The following is a 23605-nucleotide window of genomic DNA, read 5'->3' on the forward strand; positions in this document are numbered from 1 at the left end:
GAAGTCTACTTCTGATATTCTGCAATACTGATATATGTACATACATATACATACTTACGTACAGATATGTTTGTGTGTATATAAATTGCTTGGTTTTTCCTCTGTGTATCGGTGGGCGTGTCAGAATTGTAGTTGTAGTTTTTAGTTGTAGTTGTTGTTGCTGTTGCTGTGGTTGTTGTTCTGACATAGAAAGGCTTCTTCTAGATTCTGTCTGTGTCAGTTCATTACGATTTTGTGTAATTTACACTTGCTAGCTGCTTCTGTACGAGTAAATAATAAAAGAAATGAAAATGGAAATTGTGAATTGTGAATTGCTAGCTCTCGTATAAAGTTGTAAGCTCGTCTAAGGTTTTTCTTTGGTCTTTTGTATTCGAGTGTTTGCGTTGTGTCCTTCGGTTGGTTAGGGATTGGATTGGGTTACAAAGCTACATATACACGTTAGTTACAACAACACATACATTAATACATACACATATCTCTCTTAAAGCTTAAAATTACCAGCACGCACACACACACGCATTAAGCAATGCCTATGAGTGTGTAGATGTGGATGTAATTATATCTGGGTTGCATAGGACTGAAGGACTTAAAGCTGAACGTTTTGATACACACTTAAAGCATTTGCTTGTTACTAAAAATATTCGGCAAAACCAGGAGTTAACATTCGTTAAGATCTAGAATATTGGCTGCTCCATGTCGCCACGGATTGGTGTTGCCTTAAAAGGTGTAACGAGCTATCGCACTCGCTCACATCAATTGGATTGGGAATATTTCCCGCATATTGTCTAACTAGGTAAGTAATACATCTAGGGACAGGGCTCGTATAATATAGGCAATTCAATACAGGTCTTTAACTAGTTCAACATTCCGCTGGCAGCTAATCAACCAGTTCGCTTTCGAGTAGAACATTTTAGGCCAAATCCAGCCGAAACAAAGATAAAATCTATCCTCCGAAATGAATTATGCTCCCAATCAACTGTTGCTGTAGTTAGTTTGATTATTTCACATATACATACATACTATATATCTTGCTTATTACATATAGGGTACTCGTTAATAGGTATATCATCATTTTTCAGTTTACTGTTGTAGTTACAAGTTACATACACTTTCGGTTCGGCTTTTCTTCAGAATTCACCTTGAGCGATTCTTTCATCATTATACGTACAAATATGTTGTGTTTTGCATCTTGTTGGTTGTTTTGTTTTGTTTTGTTTTGTTTTTCTTGTATCTCAAAAGTTCATTAAAATAAATGCCTTTTAGTTTGTTTGCTGGCACTCTAGTACCGAAGAGTATCCAAGTGTTTGTTCTTTGTTGAGTAGTGTAAATAGTTACATGTTCAGTTGGTGGTAGGTGGTGGTAGGTGGTGGGGTACGGGTGTACATAGTTTGTTAGTTAGTTGTTTGATTAGTTTGTCATGGTGTGCCTTTGAGTATGGGCTAAAATTACCGAAAAGGATTGGTTTTACTCACTCGCCCGCACATTCGCGGGACTAAGAGCCTCAAAGAAGTTGCTGAACATTTTCTAAAACATCCCGGAATGGCAGAAACTCGCATGCGAATACAGCATACACACGGATCAGTACTTGGACTCCATCCAACTCCTACTCCCAGGTCGTGCGCCTGTGTATGCTGCTGTTTGTGTTTGTATTTGTATTTGTATTAGTTTTAGGCCCTTCTCAAATGACACTCATGCGACGCCTGCCATTTCCGGTGGCCTCGGCTCAGTTGGCGTTGGCCAGCGTTTCGTGACACACCTCCATGTAGTCGGGGTCGTGCATGATGCCCTTTATCATGTCCTTGAGCATTGTGTAGCGTGGAAATATCGGATACATCTTTGAGCTGCCGTACTCTTCCTGTTTGGTCACACAGAAGCACACGGTTAGATAAGGGTAAAGTTGCCACGGGGTCGGACAGTTTCCGTTCCGTTTCGCCTACCTTTAGTACTCGGATGAGATGCCGCAGCCCCAGATACTTTTTCAGCAGGCGATACAAATCGTTTATCAGCTGTGTGTTCTCGTGCTCGATTTGAGCCGTTGTCATGTCTGTGGACGGGACGTTATGCGAATGCAGTTAATTACCATGGGTCGCAGTTTCCGGCTCATTTCACTTACGTTCCAATCGCTCCATCCGCTCCCGCCGCTCGGCCGCCTCGTCGGCCAGCTTGGCTGACGTTTTCACCCCCTCGCCTGACTTCTGGGTCTTCTCCATGATCGAGCAGGCGCGCATAACGTACGAGGGCACAGTCTCCTGCTTCTCCTGACGCGGTATGTCCACCAGGGTCCAGTACTGGGTCTCCAGCCGAATGACTTCCTAGTATAGGCATTAAAGATTTAGTTCGGCATTCCCTCGATTGCAGGGTTTCAGTCCACCAACCTTTATCATCAACTTGAGCATGGGATAGCGCTGGAACATGTTGCGCTGGCTCTTCGAGTCGCCGTATTTGTTCATGAGGTTTATGAGCGCTTGCTTGGCCGTCTCGTAGGACTCCTCCAATCGCAGTCGGAGTGAGCGCAGCCTTTCATTGGTTTCGATTACCTCGTCCCGGGTCATTCCACTCGGCGCACCCTCGTCCTTCACATCCTGAACGATCCGCCGCACGCTCTGTGTGAATTTCCCAACAAAATTTGTGGTTGCTGTGGAACGGTAATTGGAAACAAATTTTAATAGAAACAATTATCCTGTTTAATTTCATGTTTCTGGTGCCAAAATAAAAATTGTGCGGAAATTGCACGAAACACTGTCATTCATGATTGGAAATGTCAGTAGATACGCGCATTAACCATGTAATAATCTACGATTCATGCGGAAATTGTTCGGCTATGGGAAAGTCAAACTATTATGCCATGATGATATCGCATCGAGCTTGAAAATGAATTAAAAATATATTTTTATTTTGTTTTTGGCCCCGCCCCTCTTTCGCTAGTCAACGCCGGGAACAGAACCTTGGACTTCTCGTACGCGGGTCCACACCTCTTCCCGCACCACCACGGTAGCAAGTAAGATCGTTCTGCTTTATTCGTAGTTTGCTTTAGTGGCAATCATTTTAAGGTTTTTGTAATTTTTCTTAAGCAACCATAAAATATAAATAATTCTTTGGGCAAGTTTATTATTTACATTTAATTTTAAAGTTCAGTAGGATTGATTTTCTATTTTTTCCCTCTTATTTCTTCATTTCTTTCTCTCTACGGATTCAGTCTGATAGGGATCGTGGTAAAAACAATAATTATTAACTAAAACAAGTATAGCCATCTAAACTTAATCAGAATTAATTTATAATGAAAAAAAATTTGAAAACAAGACCGATTTCTTAAACAGACATTCTAATCTGCAAGTTTATTATCTGATCTCAGGTTTTGTGCTAATAGCGAAAAATATAATGCATTTGCGAGCATGATAAAGAAAATTAGAATACAAAAAAAAATACAAATAAGTGATTAAGGACGATTTTTCAAAAAAGGTGAGCGTTTTATTTTGTTTGAATTGTTTCCATTGTGTTTTTGACTTATCGTCGTGCTTAATCAGAGCTTTTGCATCACATCATTTGTAGGTCTCTCGGAAAAATTGCAGTTACTGGTGGGCACCGTGGTTTCTTTGTATTTAATGTGTTCAGTTGAGAAACTGCGAAATATCCTAGTTTTTGTTAACGTAATGTCTTTATGCATTTTACATGTTTTTAGCCAAGTCAACAGCGAAAAACGTGTGAAAACGCGTCAACTTAAACATATTTGCTTAAAAAGTCAATATACAAAATATGTATCTAAAATTCGTTTAGACAGACTCTTTAAATTCTTCTGGAAAAATTCAAAATTTTCTGTTTCGTTGATGTGGTTCCCCTTAAAGTGGTTTTGGCATCGAAAATAAAATAAACTCAGACAATTAAGCTCTTTTTGGAAACTCAAAGGAATTATCTGAAATATCTGGTGGATGGGATTACGTAAGTACTTCTGGCATCGTAAATTCTTACTGAAATGGTTTAAAAGCCACAGAACAGTGAAATTCGTTTATTTGCATTTACGTTTTCATTGGTCGTTGAACAGACGCTCCTTCATTTTCGCGCTGCTAATGATTTTTTTATATTAACGAATGGGAAAACTCCAGAATCGTTTGAGCAGCGCCCGTTTAATGGGCCTTTCGATGTCGGAAAGTGCAATTAGCATTCGTCATTGTCTGTCCGTGTCTATGTCCGTGAATATATGCAAAACGTGACATACTTCAAGGCCCTGATTTGTGTGCCTGTCTTGCCTACGGAGAGGGGGTCCATCTGTGTCTGAGTCAAGCCGTTGCAAATTAGTCGAGCACTGCAGATGTATCTGAATGCTTACTTCAATCGAACCGTGCTGCTCCTAATTAGAACCAGAGCCATCTGCTGTCTCTTCCAGAGGCAGACTCGTCCCTTATGTGGGCTTCGTTGGCGGAGCATAAAGTGCATTGCCATTTTCACAGAATGATTCATTCCCCTGCCTTGAACTTGGACAAAGACTGCGCTCTGTTTGTGGTTGTCGGCGGGTGGCAAACTGGGAAACCGTAATTGTTGTTCCCTGGAGACAGCCGAATCATTCTGACGATGATCATGACGTACCAAAAGAGACTTTGCACTGGGCCCATCGAAAAGTATCTGACAGTCTGGCACTGAATAAATTGTGTTTATATGTACAGCAGTGCGGATTGTTGAGCTCCGCTCTCACATTTTGGTAGAGAAAAAGAGCGACAGCCGCCACCACCGCTCTTTATCTTGGCTGGCTCTCTCGCTCTCTATGTCTGCTAGTTTATAAAGATTTACCCAAGAGAGATCTGCTCAGTGTAAATTCAAGAATCTGAAGGCGAGCACTGCCGCGACACAGACACCCGAGAAATACATAAAAACCAGCAACACAATGAAGTAAAAAAAAATAAAATAAAATAACATAAAAGCATATTAAAAAGCGAAAAACGAGTAAACGTGAGCACGATAAACACGACGACCACAAACAAAGAGCTCGGGGCATTTTATATACCAACACACATACATATGTACATTAGGTACTGGTGGATACATAAAAGCACGCATATATCGCGCCAAAAAAGAAACAGGCAGCCAAACGAAATAGGCCTTAAGCCAATTGAACGTGAATTTTATTGGATTTAATTGTTGAAAGTAAAAGGAAACAGAAAAACCATTACAAGTAAACAAGCACTGTTCCAACTATTGGAATAAAAAACGATCCAGAGATCCAGAGAGCTTCAGAGAGCGTAGCACGCGCAGACAGATATACATATCTTTAGTGTAGGTAAGTCTGATCCCCCAGTAGATACGAGTACTACGGCTGGTACTCGGGGAGCTTGGTCGTGACACCGAGACACCCATTTTCAATGCATTTTCATGCTCATCGGGTCTGTTCGCAATCTGCTTAATGGGCGCTCAGCTCTTGGGCCATAGCTCCTAATTGGTTTATTGACTTGGCTGTCGACCAGTTGGCCTTATACGCGGCTTGCAGCTTTTTGCCAGTGCAACAAATTTCCATATAAAAACTGCAATTAATCCAAGTTGATGTCTTCTCTCTCTCTCATTCTCTCTATCGTTGCCCGCTCTGTTGTGGCATGATACTCGTATTGTGTACATTATTTTTTTTTTATTTACTCCTCGTTTTTGCTGATTTGCATAAAATTTCGATTTTATAGAATTTTTTCAAGACTAATAATAGTTTGTTTTTCTTACTGCTGCATATCAGCGTATAGATACACCAAAATGATTCAACAACTGGACAGATTTTCGAATTGAAATGTATATATAAAACAGAAACGATTATAGATAAATACAACAAAGTCGGCCAATTTAATTTAACAAATTTTATTTTATTTTTTTTTTTTTTGGCAGATAACGTTTAAAAATATGCATAAATTGTTTATTTATAGAACGAAAAAGAAATGCTCAAAAAAAAGGTTGACCTGCGACACTTTCGTCTAGGAAATTCCCGAAATATATTTAAAGAAAACATTCTGAAAATATTGAACATTTGTAGATTATCAAGAAATTTAAATTGAGTCAAGATAACCTGAGACAAAAATGCATGCACATATTTTTATGGAATTCCCAAAAAATTTCGTTAAGGCCGAAATTCTTGAATATTGTTGCGTGACCAACAAAAATAAAGATAAGACAATTGACGTCAACGACAAGTCAAATAGATCCCCAGAGGGCCTGTGCCAGTCTCATAGGAAGTCGAAGCTCTTCCGAGCATCGGGGGGTTAAATAATAATAGGCAAATACGAGTACATTTTCAATGAAGGGCTTGTGCCGCCCAGGCGCAAACAAATTAGCAATTGTAGATAGCTGGCTGACATTGTCATTGATCAGCAGAACAACAGAATACATACTCGTAGTCGTATATGGCAGAAAAAACCCATTTAGCCAGTTAAACTCGTTTCACGGCTCTCGTGTAAGTGCAACCGACTGGACCAGATATCGGGCTCCTGCACGCCCATGCCCAATCTCAGTGCCAGTCCCAGATTTACCTACATTTTGATGGGGCCAGACAGAGGAAGAGGACATCTTATAAGTAAGCCGCTTGCTCTAGTTCACTTGTTGCCCCACTGCCGACAGGCACTTGGCAGCAGCTCTTCCCTGTTTTGGCTGTTCTGACGGTAATACTCGTACATTCGTCTTTCGGCGGATTCGAGAGGTGGGTTTTTGGTACATCGGAAGCTCTCGTGGCCTTCAGTCTCATCCCACCACGCCACCACTCTCATCCTCTCCCACTGATATCAACCAAAATGACGACAAAAAATTGTTTGGATGCGGCATTCTCACTCAGACCCATCGGCAGAGACGACTAATGAGCAAAACGGCTTTTGTTTGCCTTTGGCTTGTCGCCGCTCCTCTCTCTGTCTCTCTCTATCTCCCTCTACCTGCGTAAACCGGTTGTTGCTAATTTGGCAAAACACAAAAAAATACACCGTGACATGGGAGTGTGTGTGATGCGGTGTATCTGTGTGTGAACTGCTACATATTGTTTGTCTTTTTTGGCAGTTTCTCAGCCACAGCCACAGCCTCAGCCACTGAAAGCGAAGCACATAATTTGGCCAACAGCAGCAACAACAAACGAAACGTGTCTTCAAGTGGAACACTGTGCTCTCTGTGCAGAGCGAAAAGTGCGTTCAAAGTATCTCAAAGATAAAGACAGCAGCAACTTTTCGTTTCGCACATAATTAAAGCTCTGCACGTGGCTCCGTGTGTGTGATTCCGTATCTGTGTGTGTGTGCATGTGTTGCCCTTTTGGCCCACAAATATTTCAAGTTCAACCTTTCGGTGTTGCTCTTTTTTTTACGGCCTTACATTTTTTTAATTCTGGAATTTCCAGTGCGCCCGCTCATCTTTTGTTTGCACCACGCCCCAACCCGTCCCCCCTCGAGCCCCCATTTTTGCCCCGCTCTGTATTGTTTATTCCTTTCCACTTTTAATTTTCCCTTCTGTTGTTTACACACAAGTAGGATGAGATTTCCCCTTTACAGTTTTCTCAGTTCTGTTCTGTACTTTTTTCCATTTGTTCTTGCGCGGCAGAGTCCGCATTTCTGCAACAATGGGAATGTCTTATCGGTCAGAGACTTTGGGAATGTCTTGACTCTGGTTGGGTTTTCCATCAAGCTTCGTCATCGCTCAGAAGCTAGAAAAGAACTTCAAGGGGGATCGATTTGCCCATGATTTCCTTTGACTCAACTGGGAGTCAACTCGCTATTTTTGTGGCGAGTATTCACAGTGCCAGTGCAGACTCGGTTACAGACATGTAAGTGCTAAACACAGGTTTCCATTTAATTCCCATGAATTACACTGTGAAACTGAGCGGCGGCAAATTCCTCAAAGTCAAAACCGCAGGCACGTGCCGCTGATGATGATTATATGGTACTGTACGACACTGTACGTCAAATGCTTCCCACGTCTCTTGCGGTCATTCACTGACTTTCTCTATATATGAATGTGTTTGTGATTGGTCCAAGCATAATTCGAGTCAGTGAAGTCATCAGGGAAATTACGCTAGTTTTTCGTCATAGTTTTATGGTAAGTGAGATCATTGTTTGATTAGCATATTGGCACTCAACAAAAATCATTACAGAAGGAACGATATGATGCATAAAACCAGTTCGATTCAGTGACATAAGCACATAAAATAGGAACCAGTTCGATTCTTGTATAAACCATTTAATTCCCAAACTGGAATGAACTCGTATTTCAGTACTGCAGGAGGAATTGAAAAGGTTAAATGGCTCCTAGTCAAATGGTTGTCAATTAAACCTAGAGTTTCGCACTTTCGCTCTAACGAGGGCACTTTGATCAAAGCGTTGGCAATAAATTCCCACAATTAAAATGACAGATTAATCGATTGCATTTGCATGTGAATCGAGTAAAAAAGCTGCCATGACGTCAATACAACATTAAGGCTGGCTGCTAGCCGAAACACATGGAGATCACATTGTTGGTTTTCTATTATTGGTACAATTCTGTAGCTTTTATATTATATCCACTGTTTTGGCCTGGCTCCAAACACGACAGTTTCAGTCCCCTCTATTCTGCAAGTATCTACCCAAAATGATGCTATAATTATAGTCAGAGTACAGCCACTAATTGCTTAGAGAAAACCATTAGATTGAGAAGCAGCCACGGGTTTCAATTTAATTGAAGTTGTACTATGGCGAGTGCCATTTAATAGAGGATCTTGCTAACGAACTTATATTTCCGTTTGCTAATGAGCTGCCAAAGCTAGATGTGGGTTATTTTGAGAGTTCAAAGTCCCCAATCGCAGACCCCAGACCAAGATCGACTATAATTTGGTCACGCTTTATGGTCCAGAATGATTTCGTAATGACTTCAGGCTATAAATATGTCATGCGCATGAGATCATACAGACATCCGATTATGTGAGGCCTCAAGAGTGTCAAAATTCTGTCATCTCAAAGAAGATTTGGCAAGAACAATACTGATGGATTTGGGTGCTACTGGTGCTTGTCAGCTTGTCATTATCTGCACTCAAAATACTCATCGTTAATCACCTTTGGCTCAAGCGTATTTTGAATGATTCATCCGCCAAGCTTTGAATATATTTATTGTCTTTTTCGGCAGCATTTTACCTGCTTATCTGGGGAGTATCTGGGATTGACTTGTCTGGGTTTTTGGTATTTTTGTCACACCCTTCCCCTTCCCGAAATATGCATATTTCTGTATGCCAAGGGCGTGGCCATCAATAAGCAAAACTAAATGAACGCATAAATGTGTCTTGACCTCGCTAATCCTAGCCGCACGTGCTGATTACCATTTCGGGACCCAGCCGTCACCATCCCCATTCCAATCCCCATCCCCATTCCCTTTCCTATCCTCCTGCTAGTTACCGCTCCTCGGATTGCCAGCGGGTGTGTTTGCTCAGCGTGTTTTAATTAGTTGGGTTTTGCTAAGGACATCGAAGGCCCCCAAACAGGAACGAAACCAAAAACGATTCCTGTTTGACTAATTGACCGCGTTTGTGTGCACGTGTCTATGTGTTTCTGGGTGTGTGTGTGTGTGTGTGCCTCAGCCGCAACCCACGCCTATGACAACGCCCACATCAATCATCGGAGAGTCGGAAATTTCGACACGCTTCAGATTTATTGAAATCGTGCAACGTGCCCCAGCATCAGGCATCAGCATTCGCAACCAATTTAAATGACAAACTGCACGCTGCAGCTCTCGAGCCTCGGCGCTGAATGTTTGCGCCCCTTACAAATGTGGAGTAATTTACGTCCCGAGGTGACAATATTGTGCATTAGTCACTTATTGTTATTTTCAGTTTAAATGGAGCGTGCCCATACTGTCTATTGATTTATGGTAATGAGGGAAAATTCGAATTTCAAAAGCTGAGTACATATTTGCTTTGGAAGGTGGGCGGTGGGAAAACTAAACTCGTGTCGACACAGTGAAACATGAGCAACAGGGAAGCTGTCAAGCAACAGGTCTGCCCCACTATAGCAGACTCGGTCCTAGATGGTCAAGTGGATTACCATCAGTCAACCCAGCCAAGAGATCCCTACCCATTCGGACATGACCACAACTTGACCTGAGCACCTCAACACGAAAAATGTGTGTGGTCATCTGTCATTCATCTCCGGCTACCAGCTGCACAGGCCACAGTAACTAACCCAGTTGTGGGCCCACAAACGTAGGGAGGAAACGGCTTTTCATCCGACTAAATAGCCCAATCTATAAGCAACAAGCAGAAACAATTTCAGGTTATTACAAGACTGGCCCCAGACAAGTTATTGACTTTGATTTGCCCATAAATTGCTGTTGTGCTCTAATGGCAGTTTAAGTTTCGTGTCCGAGTCCCCGCAGGTTGAGAAGGCAATCGGTTTGTTTTTCGATTCAATTGAGGCATCAAATTAAATTAATACTTGAAAATTTCCGGCAAAATGGCCGTACCGTAAGTTTAATAATGGCAGTAGGTGCGATTTGCTTGTTTCGTTAGGGCTTCTTCTACTCGAAGAAATGTAATATGCGCTGTGGGCCATTGCTATAGAGCCACTCAATATTTAATGTTTGAATGTTTGTGTGGCACTCAAAGAGGGAGAGCAAGAGATAGAGAGAGAGAGGGGAGGACGATGGCTATGAATTTTTGTTGTGGTGTTTGCTTGAGCCTGGCATTTTCATTAAAACTTTAAGTCACTTTTGGTGCCGTTATTTGATGCTACTATTTTGCATTATTCAAGAAACTGCCGCCGCCTTTGCCGCATTTGGCAAACAGTCAAGAGAGGCAAAGAGAAAGAGTGAGAGAGACGGAGAGGGAGAGGAAGAGGCAAAAAGATGTGGCAGACACACATACGCACATGTGTAAACTGCAAAAACCTTGGCCCTTCGTCCCCATCCTTGTCCCTGTCTCCTGGTAGGCCCAACTGGCAGGGCAAATAGACGTGTGCCCAAATACACAAACAAACATCGAGCAAACGAACCGAAATACTCCGAAAGGCACACACATGGGACCCAAAACGGAGACATCGAGAGTAGATGGAAATGGGATTTAAGATGTGGGGGATGGGTACATACATACAAAGGGATGGAGGGGTCACATTTGAACTTTTGTCATTCAGAGCAGAGCAGCCGAAAAGTATACAGAAAAAGGAAAATATATACCCATACCCGTACCCGAACCCGGCACAATGAAGAGGGTGGATAGTGGTCTGTCCAATTGAAGCCACAGTTTAACAGATAGTGGCGTTGGTCGCACAACTGCGGAAGCAGCGTGTGGCATGCAGCATCAGCATCCACATCCGCAGTACAGCCAACAGCAGTAAGTAACGGCCACACAACGGCCATGATAATGGCAATCTGTCAGTTTTTGGCCAAACTAAACACTGTCCCAGCGACCCGGCGACAATGCCACGGACTCCATCCATACACATACTCGCCCAGACAGGATAACGCATTCAGTCAGCGAGACAAATTGACAGACAATTTAGCTGTCAATTGTGCGTCGCTCGTTTTGCGGGCGGTCGGTCGGACGACAGTTGAACCAACATCCTGGCATCCTGGCATTATGGCATTCATTCAGCTTCAGCCAAGGACATTATTAGTTTGGTTACGAACGGGCCACCAGAGCACATGCATACAAATGACGAGGGAGGGTCCACACCCTCCCACATTACCCCTTGCACTACGCTCTTCGTAGCCCTTTAAAAGAGTATTTAATCTTCGACTAACCAAGGAAGTAAGTCCCCGTTCGGGTTTACATTTTCCACTGTTCGCTGGCCAAGCGAGCAACAAATGCAAAGCAAAACGATGGATGACTGTTGAGCCGATTCAACGGCTGCAGGACCAACACAAAGTGCTCTGAAAGCCCCGTCTCGGAATGGGCTCAGCGCCACAGTAAATATGTGTAAGTAGCTGTAAGCACATGAAGCAGCTGCTTCACTCTACGGGCATTTATCATACGCCGCGTGGTCCGGGCGTTGACATAACAATTAAGCCAATTGGCCGTGCTTAAGCCATGCCATGCCCAAGAGGGGCAGAATACCTGCAGTACGGTTACGGAGCCGGGCCTGTAGCTGATAATCTATTTGCCAGTTATATTTCACACTGACAGCCTGGCAGTGACACGGCCTGCTTCTACTTTGCCTCCATTTCGCCGCTCCGTTGCCAAGTTGCAACCACTTTAAAGTGGCGGCTGCCCCGTCTCCGCCGACCCCGAACCGCCGCTTTTCCAGTGCTCCACAACAAAATATTTATGCTTTCCGCCTCTTCCCCCGGGCCAAGACATTTGTATCCCGCCACTGAAGGAGCGGCCGCCGAGTGCATATAATTTGGTTGGCTTTTGCTTTGGCTCTGGCTCTGGCTTTTGGGGAACTTTTGCAATTAGAACTGCAGCAAAGTAGACAAGTGGTTGCTCCCAAAGTGCCATCAGCTTTGGCAGCACTTGAAGTAGCATGAGGACTCTCGTCCCGGACCACAACTGCCCCTACCCCGCTCCTAGACCGGCACTTGTTGGGCTTTTAACATGTGGATATTGCTTTCCCGTTGTTGTCCCCTCTCTCCGGGTATTTTCGTAATTTTCGTTTGTGGCTGGTGCCGTTGTCACATGACAGAACTTGGGCCGTGGTGCGGATGCCGTGGAAGGAAGCAAAGTTCACATGAATGTGTCAGCCTTTGTGGCCGTTGTTCTTATTCATGCTGCTGATGTGGTTGTTGTGTCATCCGCCATGAGGAGAACAAAGCATCATGACAACTGGGATAGACTCTGCACAGGGGTACCATTCCATTGTTGGCTGCTGATGGTCCTGACGGATGTGGCAACGAGATGATATCACAATTGCTGTCCGTTAATACGCAGGAAAGGTGAAATGGATAATCATTGAACCACTGGATGTACTACAAGTCTCCAGCTGCAGCTGGCGATTATGCAACCATCTCTCTGCAGTCTGAAACACATTGCATTGTTTCCTGAAGCCCTCTCAAATAAGCAACAAAAAAGAAAGAAAGAAACCCTTTTTCCACATGCATTGTTTCTCTCGTGTTGATGCCCCACTTTGCTCTGTCTTCATCATGGATGGCTTTGTACGAATGGATGTGTGTGCGTGCTGCATAAATTTCATTTTGAACAATAATAAGAAGAAAAGATGGCAGCATTTGGCCTGAAGCCCGGGCTTCCAGTCAGATCAAAATCATACATACTGTTACTGCAAATGGACCAACAATGGAATTGCGATGAAGGGGAATGAAATGCGTTTGCTTTAAATGACACAGAGAAAAAAAATTCGGGTAGCTGGCAGCTGACGGTTTCTCATGGTCCACTGAGAGTCCAACCGAATATCCCATGTTGCGTATACGCACCGATGGGCGGCCAAATCGCATTACGCACGTGGGAGGCATAGGAGACGTGGGAGGCGTGGGAGGTCACTGCAATATGGTTGCAAAAACGCATCTCCACAAGCTTAATTACAGGCCAGGCCCCCATTGATTTGGCATCGACAGGAACATCTCAATTATGCAGGGATGCAATATGCCCAGGATTGGATCTGTCCTGGCCTCCCTTAATGGCTATTTGCATGCTGTTGCCGTTGCTGTGGTCGTGTCTGTTGCAACTACGTGACAACAGTTGACGGGCGACACTTTGACACATGAATAGAGCCCAAGCCAGCAGACCCCAACACATAGAGGGATAACTGTGTCGGTTCCTTTGTGGGCCAACACACACATACACTCACACTCCCCTCGGACAGTGTAAGCCAATTAGAAGCAACAATGTCAGTCATATTGCACGACCCGCACGTGTTATTCTTGGCATCAACAATTTACGCTCGAAATATCCACAAATATTGCATAAAATCCAGCGTAAACACAGAGCGAACAGAAACCGAAGAAAAAATAAACTTTAAAATTACATCTTTGGGAAAATTCACTTTCCATTTCCACCGATCATCATCATCATCATCATCATCAAATGCGAAATATTGCGTATTTTGAGGTCAGAGTAAACAGTCGATTCGATATGGGTCGGGGGCAGCGCCTTCTTCTTACCTCGCTGCATGTTTACACCAGAGTGTTTGCCTTTAATCGCATCTGCAATGAGTTTTCACGACTTTGATGAGTTTGCTCACGCCTTGGCCCCTGGCTACCAAATTTCCATATCAATTAGCAGACCTCTCGCTCCGATCGAACCTTTCCGGCTGTTTGCGCAGCCCCCAACATAAAAGTTTCCTGCAGCTTTATAGCTCTACAGCTATATATCTGTATAAATAAAGGTATAATGAAATCCGATTTGCCGTGTCACTTTATGGCTTTGCCCGCCGTACAGTTACTGGCCCGAAAAGCAACAATGACTGAGGAGGGCCTGCCCCAGTCAGTGTCTGTCGGAGGAGGCCAAAGGAAATGTTGCTTCGATAATCGTCGTTGTCCTCGTTCAGGTGTGAGGGGAAATGGCTTTTATGATGGCCACGGTGGTGCCACACTTGGCTGGCCACATCATCTTTTCGGGGCCACACAGTTTGCCAGCCAAATGGCCACGTTAAAGTGGGTCCCAAACGGCCCACACTCGATGCCTTTGGGCTCGGTTGAGTTTGGTTGTGAGGGTGAATCTGATTCAGGGATGCTGGCCAAATGTTGCATCCTCCCCGACACCGATAACTTTCTAATGAGTTGTAATCGACGTTCAGTTGCATGTGTGACAGCACCTACATCGTATGTTGTGGCTGTGTGTGTGCCTGTGTGCCTGTTGCCGTTGGCAGGCAGTTTTGTGGCAACTTTGTCGCTCGCAAAACTCAATTTGCCACATCACAGGCAGGCGCCTGCTGCCTGTCCGCTGAGGTGAGAAGTGCACGAACCTTGCATATAATTATTTAAATTGTGAATGGACTCGACTCGACTGGACTGGGCTGCAATTGTGCCATGAATAATGCACAGACACATTTCCCCTAATGAAAAATGCCGCATTTAATATTACTAATGGCTTTGGTGTCACCTCTTTACGGGCTTCGCTTTGGGAGCCCTTTTAACTGGATTTTCCCTCAACTGTTCAGCTTTTCAGGCATTTAGCCAGGGCTCGGGCTCGGGCTCGGGCTCTCGCTCAGCGTTTTATTACATCTTCGGAATCCAATTAAATGAAGCAGCCGAAGCCCCTTCGTAAAAACTCAATTTAACGCTCTGAAAATATAGCTGCAAAATTGATTACAATAACTTTCTGTTGCAGGCCAAAATTCACCTGAAGAAAATGCAACTAGTTTTGGCCCAAAACGTTTTTAAAACACACAAAATGCAGTCGACAGCCGATGGTCGCGAAAAATGCAGTCACTGTCAGATGCAATTTATGGGAAATGGTTCGAGATAAAATCTAAAAATACTAAAAAAATCCACTTGAAATTCAATTAAAAAAGCGAGCCATTTCTCGACAGGGCAGCACGGAATTTCTCGCTGTGTATGAGAATATCAATATTGAATATTTAATGGCAATTTTATCAGCCGTTTGGCAACGCACGAAAAAAGTGTAGGCGGTGCTGGGAGGAAGGCCAGAGTCCAGGCCGGCACCCACACCAGATACAATCAGCGAGGTTTTTATTCTTGAAGCCGATTCATATATTCATATGATGGGAGCGAGAACCGTATTTTTATTTCCTTTATTTCTTTTGCCAGCTTGTTTTTGAGCTCATTTCTACAGCTGCCACTTGTGGCTCACTCCTCCTGCCGCTGCTGCTCTTGCTGTTGTTGCAACAAATTGTGGGTTATTCATCCAACAAACTTACAATTTCCGTTGGCTATTCACACAAATTTTTTGGAATTGAGTTTTTGCCCGGCCCGGCTCGACTCGGCCCCCGATATTTTCAGCTCCAGTGAACAGTGTTACTTTTGTGGTTCGGCAGTCTGAGGCTGTGAGCGAGGGCTTGTGCTTGTGTGTGTGTCAGACTCTATATATAGGACGATGGCCATGCACATCAACACAACAGTTAGCATACTTTTATGGGCCCCGACTGCAGCCGGAAACGGGAAATGTATTTTGGCAATTTATTTGATTTGATCACCCACGGGAGGATATGTTGCTGGAAAAGAGAATTTTGCATTCACCGCAAAAACATTTGGCCCAAAATCTGCAAACATTTCGGTGATTACCACGTGCAAAATCCATTAGGAGAGTCGACAGGATATCAGGAATTTTCAATTACTCATTGGCCAGCAAATCCGTGGAATGTAAAATTCCAATTTACACTCAGACTCCAATGTCTGCGATGATTTATGGCTAAACAAAGTCCCCCTGCACTTAACGTACTCCCTTTTTTCCCCTTCTCCCTTTCTCTATTTCCCATTTGATTGTCCCTTGTTTTCCCGCTCAGATTTCCATCAGGGGCTCATCAGGGATTTTTCTTTGCTCTGTAATCCAATATTTTTCGCTGGCTAATTGGACGAAGACCCTTTGAAGACCAGAGATAGAACATAATACGCTTTGTTTTCCACTCATCAATTGAGGACATACGCCAATTCTTGAGAACATAAAATTTGTAAATGTTATTTCTGGCCTTTGATTTGTGGGTTTTCCAGAGAATATTAATATAAATGTCGGTGCCGTCTTTTACTGCCGATTGATCTCTGGGAATTTCCAGTAAACCAAAACAATTCCTTTTCGAATACACAAGTCTATTCAACATTTGCTTAAGCGAAAAAAACGAATGATTCAGAAATGATTGAGGCATGAATGGGGTAGATTCTAGAAGGAATACAGCAGTCAGCGGAATCGTCCAGTGACGTACTTATTTTTCTCACTTAAAAGATACCAACTCCTGTGACTAATTGTTGATTTTTTATCATCTTGGCTTTCTGTCGGTATCAGTTATCTGCTGTTGACAAAAAAGTGCTCGCTTTTATCAGTTCGAATTGGGGCAAAACGTGAGGCATCGATCTGGAGAGAGAAATACCTTGGCAGCTGTTCAAACTTTTGGTTTCTCGTTTATATTGAGCAGAATCGCTTGTGCTCGCTTCAGTCTGAATCTAACAGCCAAAAGCGGAACATCGCATTCGAAAGAAGAACTCAACAATCGGTTAGTGGGGAGTGGGACTGGGCCGGGTGGAGTGCTCTGCATTAGAATATTAAAAATACTTAAAACACTTGGTGTTATTGTGTCATGGTGTCGGGCGAAGTTTCTGCCTTTCCGCTTGGCAGCGCCCAACGAGGCTTGCCACAGCGGTTTATGGCGGACGAGACGAACTTGCGACGTGCTGCAATAACCCTGGGCGGAAGCTGAAGCAAAATAGAAATACATAAAGAATGGCAAACAGAGGGAAGCAGAATGCGAGAAAAAGTAATTCAAAAGTTCACCGCAGAGCAAAACATGCAACAAAAGGCCAAGAAAAATTGAACTCAACTTGATGTCTAATTTAAAACCAACCTCAAAACCAAACCAAACCAAACCAAACCAGGACCAAACAAAAACTAAGCCAGATCCTGATCCCGATCCTGTGAGTCAGGCCGAAAGCCAGAACAAAGCCGCAACAAAATTTACAACTTCAAAACTTTGCTCCGCCAGAGCTCTGCAGCGGGAGGGGGGGGAGGGGTGTCGATGTCGTGTCCCTCTCCTTATGTGTATGTGTGTGTTGAGTGGGGGGTGCAGGGGGGGCGCCCGGGACAAGTAATTGAGATTGAACTGCAGAGTAAAAGTTGACTCGGGGCAACGGAAACAACTAATGCACAATCTTTGCCTGCTGCCAATTGCAGACGCCACAACAAACTGAAGGAGATGAATCGAAGTTTGCCATCGAATGGCAACCGCAGCCTCGGACTTCCGGCTCTGCTGTTTACCCTCGTGCTGTGTCTAGTGGCCCAGGCCGCCAGTCGACCCCCGACGGAGGATGAGAGCGACATTGCAGTCCTGCCCCCGGATATGGACAATGTGGAGGTAAGGGAAATGCCAATAGTGGCCATTGCAACACTTGCTGACCCCTCAAAACTCTCGCTTCAGATCCATCAAGTGAGAATGGTGGACGGTGTCATGCAGGCGGACCATCCGGTGATCATGTACAAGGAGGATTTCGTCAGCGAGGATTATGGTGAGTACTCGAGCATGCCTCAAACTGAAGCCAGACTAATTTCATGGCATTTCCATAGACCCCAGCAAGAACGAGACGGCCACTACCGTGCACCACAAGAAGCACAAGCACTCACGCACGCACCACCATCGACAGGAGCCCCACCAAGAGAAGGAGGAGGAGAAGATCGTCTTCGACGTCCTGCCCGACAAACCCATTGTGCTGAACGATGACCTGGAGGCGGCGCCGAAGAAGAACCTGGAGGAGGCCGCGGAGCTGGTGAAGCCAACGAAGGAGGAGTGGCTGCGGAAGAGCCACAAGAAGTACCACAGCCGCCAGCGTCGTCAGACCTACACTCCGTGCTCCCACTCCAGCTACTACCAGACCCCGTCCCATGCGGTCTACTTCCAGCCTCCGGCACCGCCCTCTCCCTACTACTATCTGCCAGCCAAGCCATCACAAAGGTGAGAGAGATCATGACCCATCGTTGAGGCCTTTTTCAAATGCTCATTCCCATTGCAGATTGCCTGTGTCGGGAAAGAAGCCGATCCTGCCCGGCAAGCTTCCCATTTGGCAGGACAAAACGGACGAAAACCCCACCAACCCAATGAGCATTGGCAGCAGGGACGACTTCCTGCTGCACAACTCAGATCCAGCTGAGGCCGATTTCTCGATATTCAATCAGCCCAGGCCCAATCCCAATGAGATCAGTGGCAGTTCTGGCTCTAGCTCTGCCTCTGGCTCTGACAGAGGACGCGACAACATCAGCAACAGTCCGCCTGCAGTGAACAATCAAGTCTGGGGACCCATCAGCAATTCCCGCCCAGGTAGGTTTCATTATGCTACAGCCCTGCGAAAATTCAGATACCATTCCCGAAAAAAGTCTTTGTGTGATTAATGAAAGGCTTTGCTGCTAACCTGCCTCCGCCACCTATCTATCGCTTGTTCTTCTACTCGTCTTGACCTATTGCCCTCTTTGTGAATTATATAGTGAGCCGACCCTCCTGGTCACAGACGCAGACGACGAGTCGGCCGTGGGACTCCCCGCCCGTGACTGCCGCGCCCAGCTGGTCACGGCCCACGCCCAGAGCGACACCCTCGCCCAAGGTCACCAACTGCGTGTGGGCGATCGTGAACTGTTGCTCGAAGGGCAGCAAGAAGATCCGGTACAACTGCTTCGAGGAGTTCGGCTGCAGCGGCGCCTTCTGGGGCATCAATCCGTGCGCCGACGAGACTGTGCTCGATGGTTCGTTATCCAGAGTGTTGAACAACTTTCAGTAGGATTCGCGTCGCTTCGTGGTGCTGCTTCCCAAAGTATTACCCAAGATCAAATCTCAATAAAACAAAACTTAATTTATTTACTCGCATAAGTCTTAAGTCTTGTTTAATAAAGCCTTCGCTTTCCGTGAAGATTCTTTCTGTCTACGTTTCTGTGGCCCGCCAAAGCGAAGAGCCAGGGAATACCTACGGGCATTCCCTGCGTAGCCAGGTGATGGACACAACGCGAAACACTCAACCACATTGATTACTACTAACACCTCATCGCAAACAAACGCAAACTAACTCATGGTCTGTTGGCGTCTATTATAGGAGTATGCACTCGAAAAACACGCAACCACAATTACAGTCCTTATGGCATCTAGCATCTGGCATCTGGCATCTATTATTTGCTTACCCAATCATCGTTTTAGTGTCATCCGCTCAGCAATCGAATTAAAGTTTCGTAATTGGCCGATACAATTTGTCCTTACGATGATGATGCTGGGCTTAATTGGATATCAATTGAGTGGTTGGTGGTTGGTCATGTAATGCACCATCATGTCCTCCGACTCTCCATTCAGTCGCAATTGCACAATCCCAGCCACCATATCAATTAGCCAACGTGGAGCGTGGAGCTGCACCTGGCAGGTGGCAGGTGGCAGGTGGCAGATGGCAGCTGTCAGCTGACACTGCCACTGCCCATTGATAGCTTATCTTTTAATTACCCATCTATTACGTACCACAAAATACAATTTACACCTGCAAATCCAACGGCAGACACACAAGGGAGAGCGGTAGAGAGATAGAGAGAGAGGTTAGATCCTGTGGCTTCTGGCTGGGAATTGAATGGGGAGTTCTTGACCCTAAGCTGCGCACATCCGGGGGATATAATTACGTATGTTGCACCTTCATAATTGATGCAATCAGCAGATGCTACTGTGCAGCCGGGCATAAATTACAGCCAGTTGTTAATTAATTGAATGAATAAACATTCAAACTCCGAGCCATCAGGGTAAACATGCACACAAATTTACATAACCGAAGCACACACCCACCAAAAACCACAACAAACAATTTATCCATCCACACACTTGCACTTTAACACGATGGTTTTCATGCCAACGCTTCTTAATTGCAGACGATGAACGTCTCGGAGAAACCTATCCTCTTGACTCGCCCGTGCCTGTGGCAGAATCAGCGCCCCTGGCGCCACAACCCTCCTACCGGCAAGGTAAGCGTCGTCGTCGCCGTCGCCGTCGCCGTCGACACCAAAACAACATTTTCGATAACATCCGGCCTTCCCTATTGCAGACGCCCTGCGATTTCCCGAGGAGTTTGACTACCAGCCGGGCAGCAAATGCCAGCGCGCCTCGCAGCTCTGCTGCAGTCTGTACAGCCGGAACATAGGCTCGCTATACGAGTGCTTCCTGTACCAGGGCTGCGAGCAGACCCTCTCCAACATAGTCGCCAACTGCTCCTAGTCCCCACCAATACGACTGGCCACGGATGCGGTCAGCCACCTCGTGTCTGCGACTGCAACTGCAAATGCATTTTCAATTAAGTTCTAGTGAGTTAAGCACTTTGCACTTTTGCCTGTGACATCAGCCTCGCCTTTTAGGCCCCGTTTGCCCTTACCAGCCAAAGTTTCCTGATTCGTAGTCGTAGGATGCAACAGAAATTCTAGTCGGTGTATGTTCTCTACTTGCAACAAAGGCTGGCGCAAACGGGGCTGTGTCCTCTGCCTACTTTTTAATAAAATAAAACTCATAAATGAAATGAAACAAGAGTTTAATAAATGACTCATAAGTCTGTACTTATAGATTGATTGATCTGTATAAAGTCTTTAACGAACTATTAAGGCTTTCTGTGATGTACTCGTTAACAGAACCCACATTATAATTTAATTATCAGTAAAGAACAGCCCAGAGAAATGGTTAGGCAATTTCTTTTCTGTGTTGCAGGTGGAACTAATTTCCGAACCATTTGGATTCCCATTTGAAGCTCTTTCGATATTCTCTTTTATTATTTCTCGGCTACATCAAGTCCCACTTCTCTGTTCCCATTCAACACCTCTTGAGCTCGACGGCAAATAGCATTGGGCAGCAGGACAACGACAGCTTGACAACAAATCTCCGTTGAGTTAATTTGCCAGCCTAATTCCATTTCCCGAGGCATCCAGAGTCCCAATCACTGAACGTAAGGCGATTAGGCAGGGCCCCCTCCCACTGGCCCGCTCTTTTGAATTCTATTCAAGTGAATAGATCTGCGTTAGGGTGTATTCTTAAAGTATTTTCTACTCACCGCTGCCGCTGTCGTAGGATCTGGTGGTGGAGCCACTGGTGTTGGAGCGCTTTATCTCACGGCGACCCATGCTGCTTGGTGTTTGTGGTTCTTCCTGCTGGTGTTGTTGGTGTTGTTGGTGTTGTTGGAGGTGGTATTGCTGATGTTGGGGGGAGTCTCTGGACACGTGGCACGTGGCAAGAAGTGCACAAGCTGTTGAGGCGGCTGCTTTGGCAACGGCCGAGCTGTAGTGGATGTTGTTGTAACTGTTGCTGGAGTTGGAGTTCAGGGCCGGGGTGGAGGCTGTGTTGCGACCGCGACTGACCCACAGTGGCTGGTCGGAAGCCGGCGGACGAGTGGCGGGCGGGAACTCGAAGTAGTTGACCTGCAGTTGATTGCCGAGCAAATTGATGGCCGGTTTCGTGGCCAAGCTACTCGTGTTTTCCGCGTGGCTGGTGTGACTGGAGCTGCTACTGCGTCTGTGCTGGTGCTGGTGCTGGTGCGGATGCGGATGCGGATGGTGTGGATGCGGATGCTGATGCTGGGAATGTGGCGATGTCTGTGTCTGGTGCGGAGTGCTGCTGCTGCTGCTGCTGCTGGTGTTCACTTGGTGCGGTGTGGGCGGCGGCGGGGGGCAGGCGTTGTTGATGCTGCTGCTGCTGGAGGAGGATGATTTACGCAGTGACGATGGTCTCAACCCTTTGACAGGGTACAATGGGTACTATCGTCCGGCAACGCGTACCCAATCGCGACGGTCACTGTTGTACCAGATGCCTGCAAAAAAAGAGGACACACAAATGTTGCGGATTACTACTCTGCTCTGTAATCGCTATTTTAGCCCATCGATGAGAGGACATTAACTGCATGCACACACACACTCATGACTGACCGGATTAGAGGGCCAAAGTGCACTTAAAGCCAACTCCGCAGTATCGACGGACGCGTGTCCGGCATGACAACGCAGATTGCGCATACGCCCCGTTAATGTCGGCCATTAGCAATGCCATTTAGGACAGCCATGGGCGGTCGGCGTCGTCGTCGTCAATTTCGGCAAATATTTGGCACATGAAATCATTTTGCGCTAATAAAATGTAACGCCCCAGAGGGCAGGCGGGGCGGTTCATTGATTTCCTCTAAAATGCCACGCACCACAAAACGCGACCACACACTCGCACCCCCTGACCGCATAGTAATCGCTTTTAATGGCTATACCATTAAGATTTACAGAGAAGGACCATCAATATCTATGTTTTCCGTAAGTGTTGGGGATTATTGCAAGTTGGGAAATCAAAATTGATTGAGTCTCGGCGACAATTGAAAATTTAATGAAGCTTACACATAAAAGAACCGCTCAAGGAAAACTAATTATGGCGAGACAATGGCGGAATTACCCTGCGACAAGCGATTCCGGCGGGAAATATGAATAGTTACAATTTATTGTCCCATATTTATGTATCCTTTTGAAGAATCAAAGAGCATTCCATGCAATAAAAGTCAATAAACCAGCAATATAAATCAAAGTGATGTGTAATATATTGTAAAAGGATATGCAAGTGACATCTGCTGGCATTCACTCTGGTACCTTGGAGTAGATATACTACAATTTACAGAGTGCAGATGGAGATGCCGATGCAGATGCTGTTGCCGGAGTGGAGGAAAAATCAATTGATTAACTGAGAAACTCAAATCGAATCAGGCGACGAGTCTCAGGCAGTACAGGCCATGCAAATAATATTGCAGTTGCCATAAACTCGTTTCGCATGATATTAAATTATGGCCAGCATACAGGTCTCAAGTGGCAAATCAGCACAGAGAAAATAGGGGAAAGCTAAAGTCGGCAGAGAGCCTGTGGTGGGGTGGGTTTGGGGTGGGGGAAAATGCAATCTGAGGCCACTTGTTCCACCCCATCTGGCTGGCTCTGGTCAAGACCAGCTGCCTATTCAGTGTCAGCTCGGGCCAGATGCGTCTCGGCGCGACACAAAGCACATCTCCCAGGTCCCAGTAGCACTCATTCGCCAGCTCATTTGCCAGTGACCAACAGCGAAAAGCATTTTCATTTTCATTT

The 23605-nt window shown here is 45.3% G+C and overlaps 2 protein-coding genes across 6 annotated transcripts; one reads left to right on the forward strand and one right to left on the reverse strand.

Annotated features, from left to right (window-relative positions):
• Positions 1–971: 971 nt before the first annotated feature.
• LOC6587942 (protein bunched, class 2/F/G isoform) lies at positions 972–22547 on the reverse strand. The gene is made up of 6 exons (XM_026986072.1): positions 22516–22547; positions 21562–22067; positions 2376–2635; positions 2114–2312; positions 1938–2044; positions 972–1855 (listed from the first exon to the last, which is right to left on the reverse strand). Exons 1-6 carry the CDS (start codon positions 22545–22547, stop codon positions 1724–1726), a joined length of 1236 nt encoding a protein of 411 aa, XP_026841873.1. The 3' UTR covers positions 972–1723.
• Positions 3920–21036, forward strand: LOC6587961. 5 transcript variants are annotated; one of them, XM_026987222.1, is made up of 7 exons: positions 4832–4881; positions 17690–17870; positions 17934–18021; positions 18080–18464; positions 18523–18827; positions 20399–20491; positions 20572–21036. In XM_026987222.1, the coding sequence occupies exons 1-7, from the start codon at positions 4877–4879 to the stop codon at positions 20739–20741; spliced, it is 1227 nt and encodes a 408-aa protein (XP_026843023.1). In that variant the 5' UTR covers positions 4832–4876; the 3' UTR covers positions 20742–21036. The 5 variants fall into 5 exon arrangements, with proteins under 5 accessions (XP_026843020.1, XP_026843023.1, XP_026843006.1 ...); XM_026987219.1 differs by lacking the exons at positions 4832–4881; positions 20399–20491; positions 20572–21036 and adding exons at positions 3920–3936; positions 18992–19370; XM_026987205.1 differs by lacking the exons at positions 20399–20491; positions 20572–21036 and adding an exon at positions 18992–19370 and having other exon boundaries at positions 4842–4881.
• Positions 22548–23605: the final 1058 nt, after the last annotated feature.

Source organism: Drosophila persimilis, unplaced genomic scaffold, assembly GCF_003286085.1.
Source record: "Drosophila persimilis strain 14011-0111.01,24,50 unplaced genomic scaffold, DperRS2 tig00000000-arrow-pilon, whole genome shotgun sequence".
Classification (NCBI taxonomy): domain Eukaryota; kingdom Metazoa; phylum Arthropoda; class Insecta; order Diptera; family Drosophilidae; genus Drosophila; species Drosophila persimilis.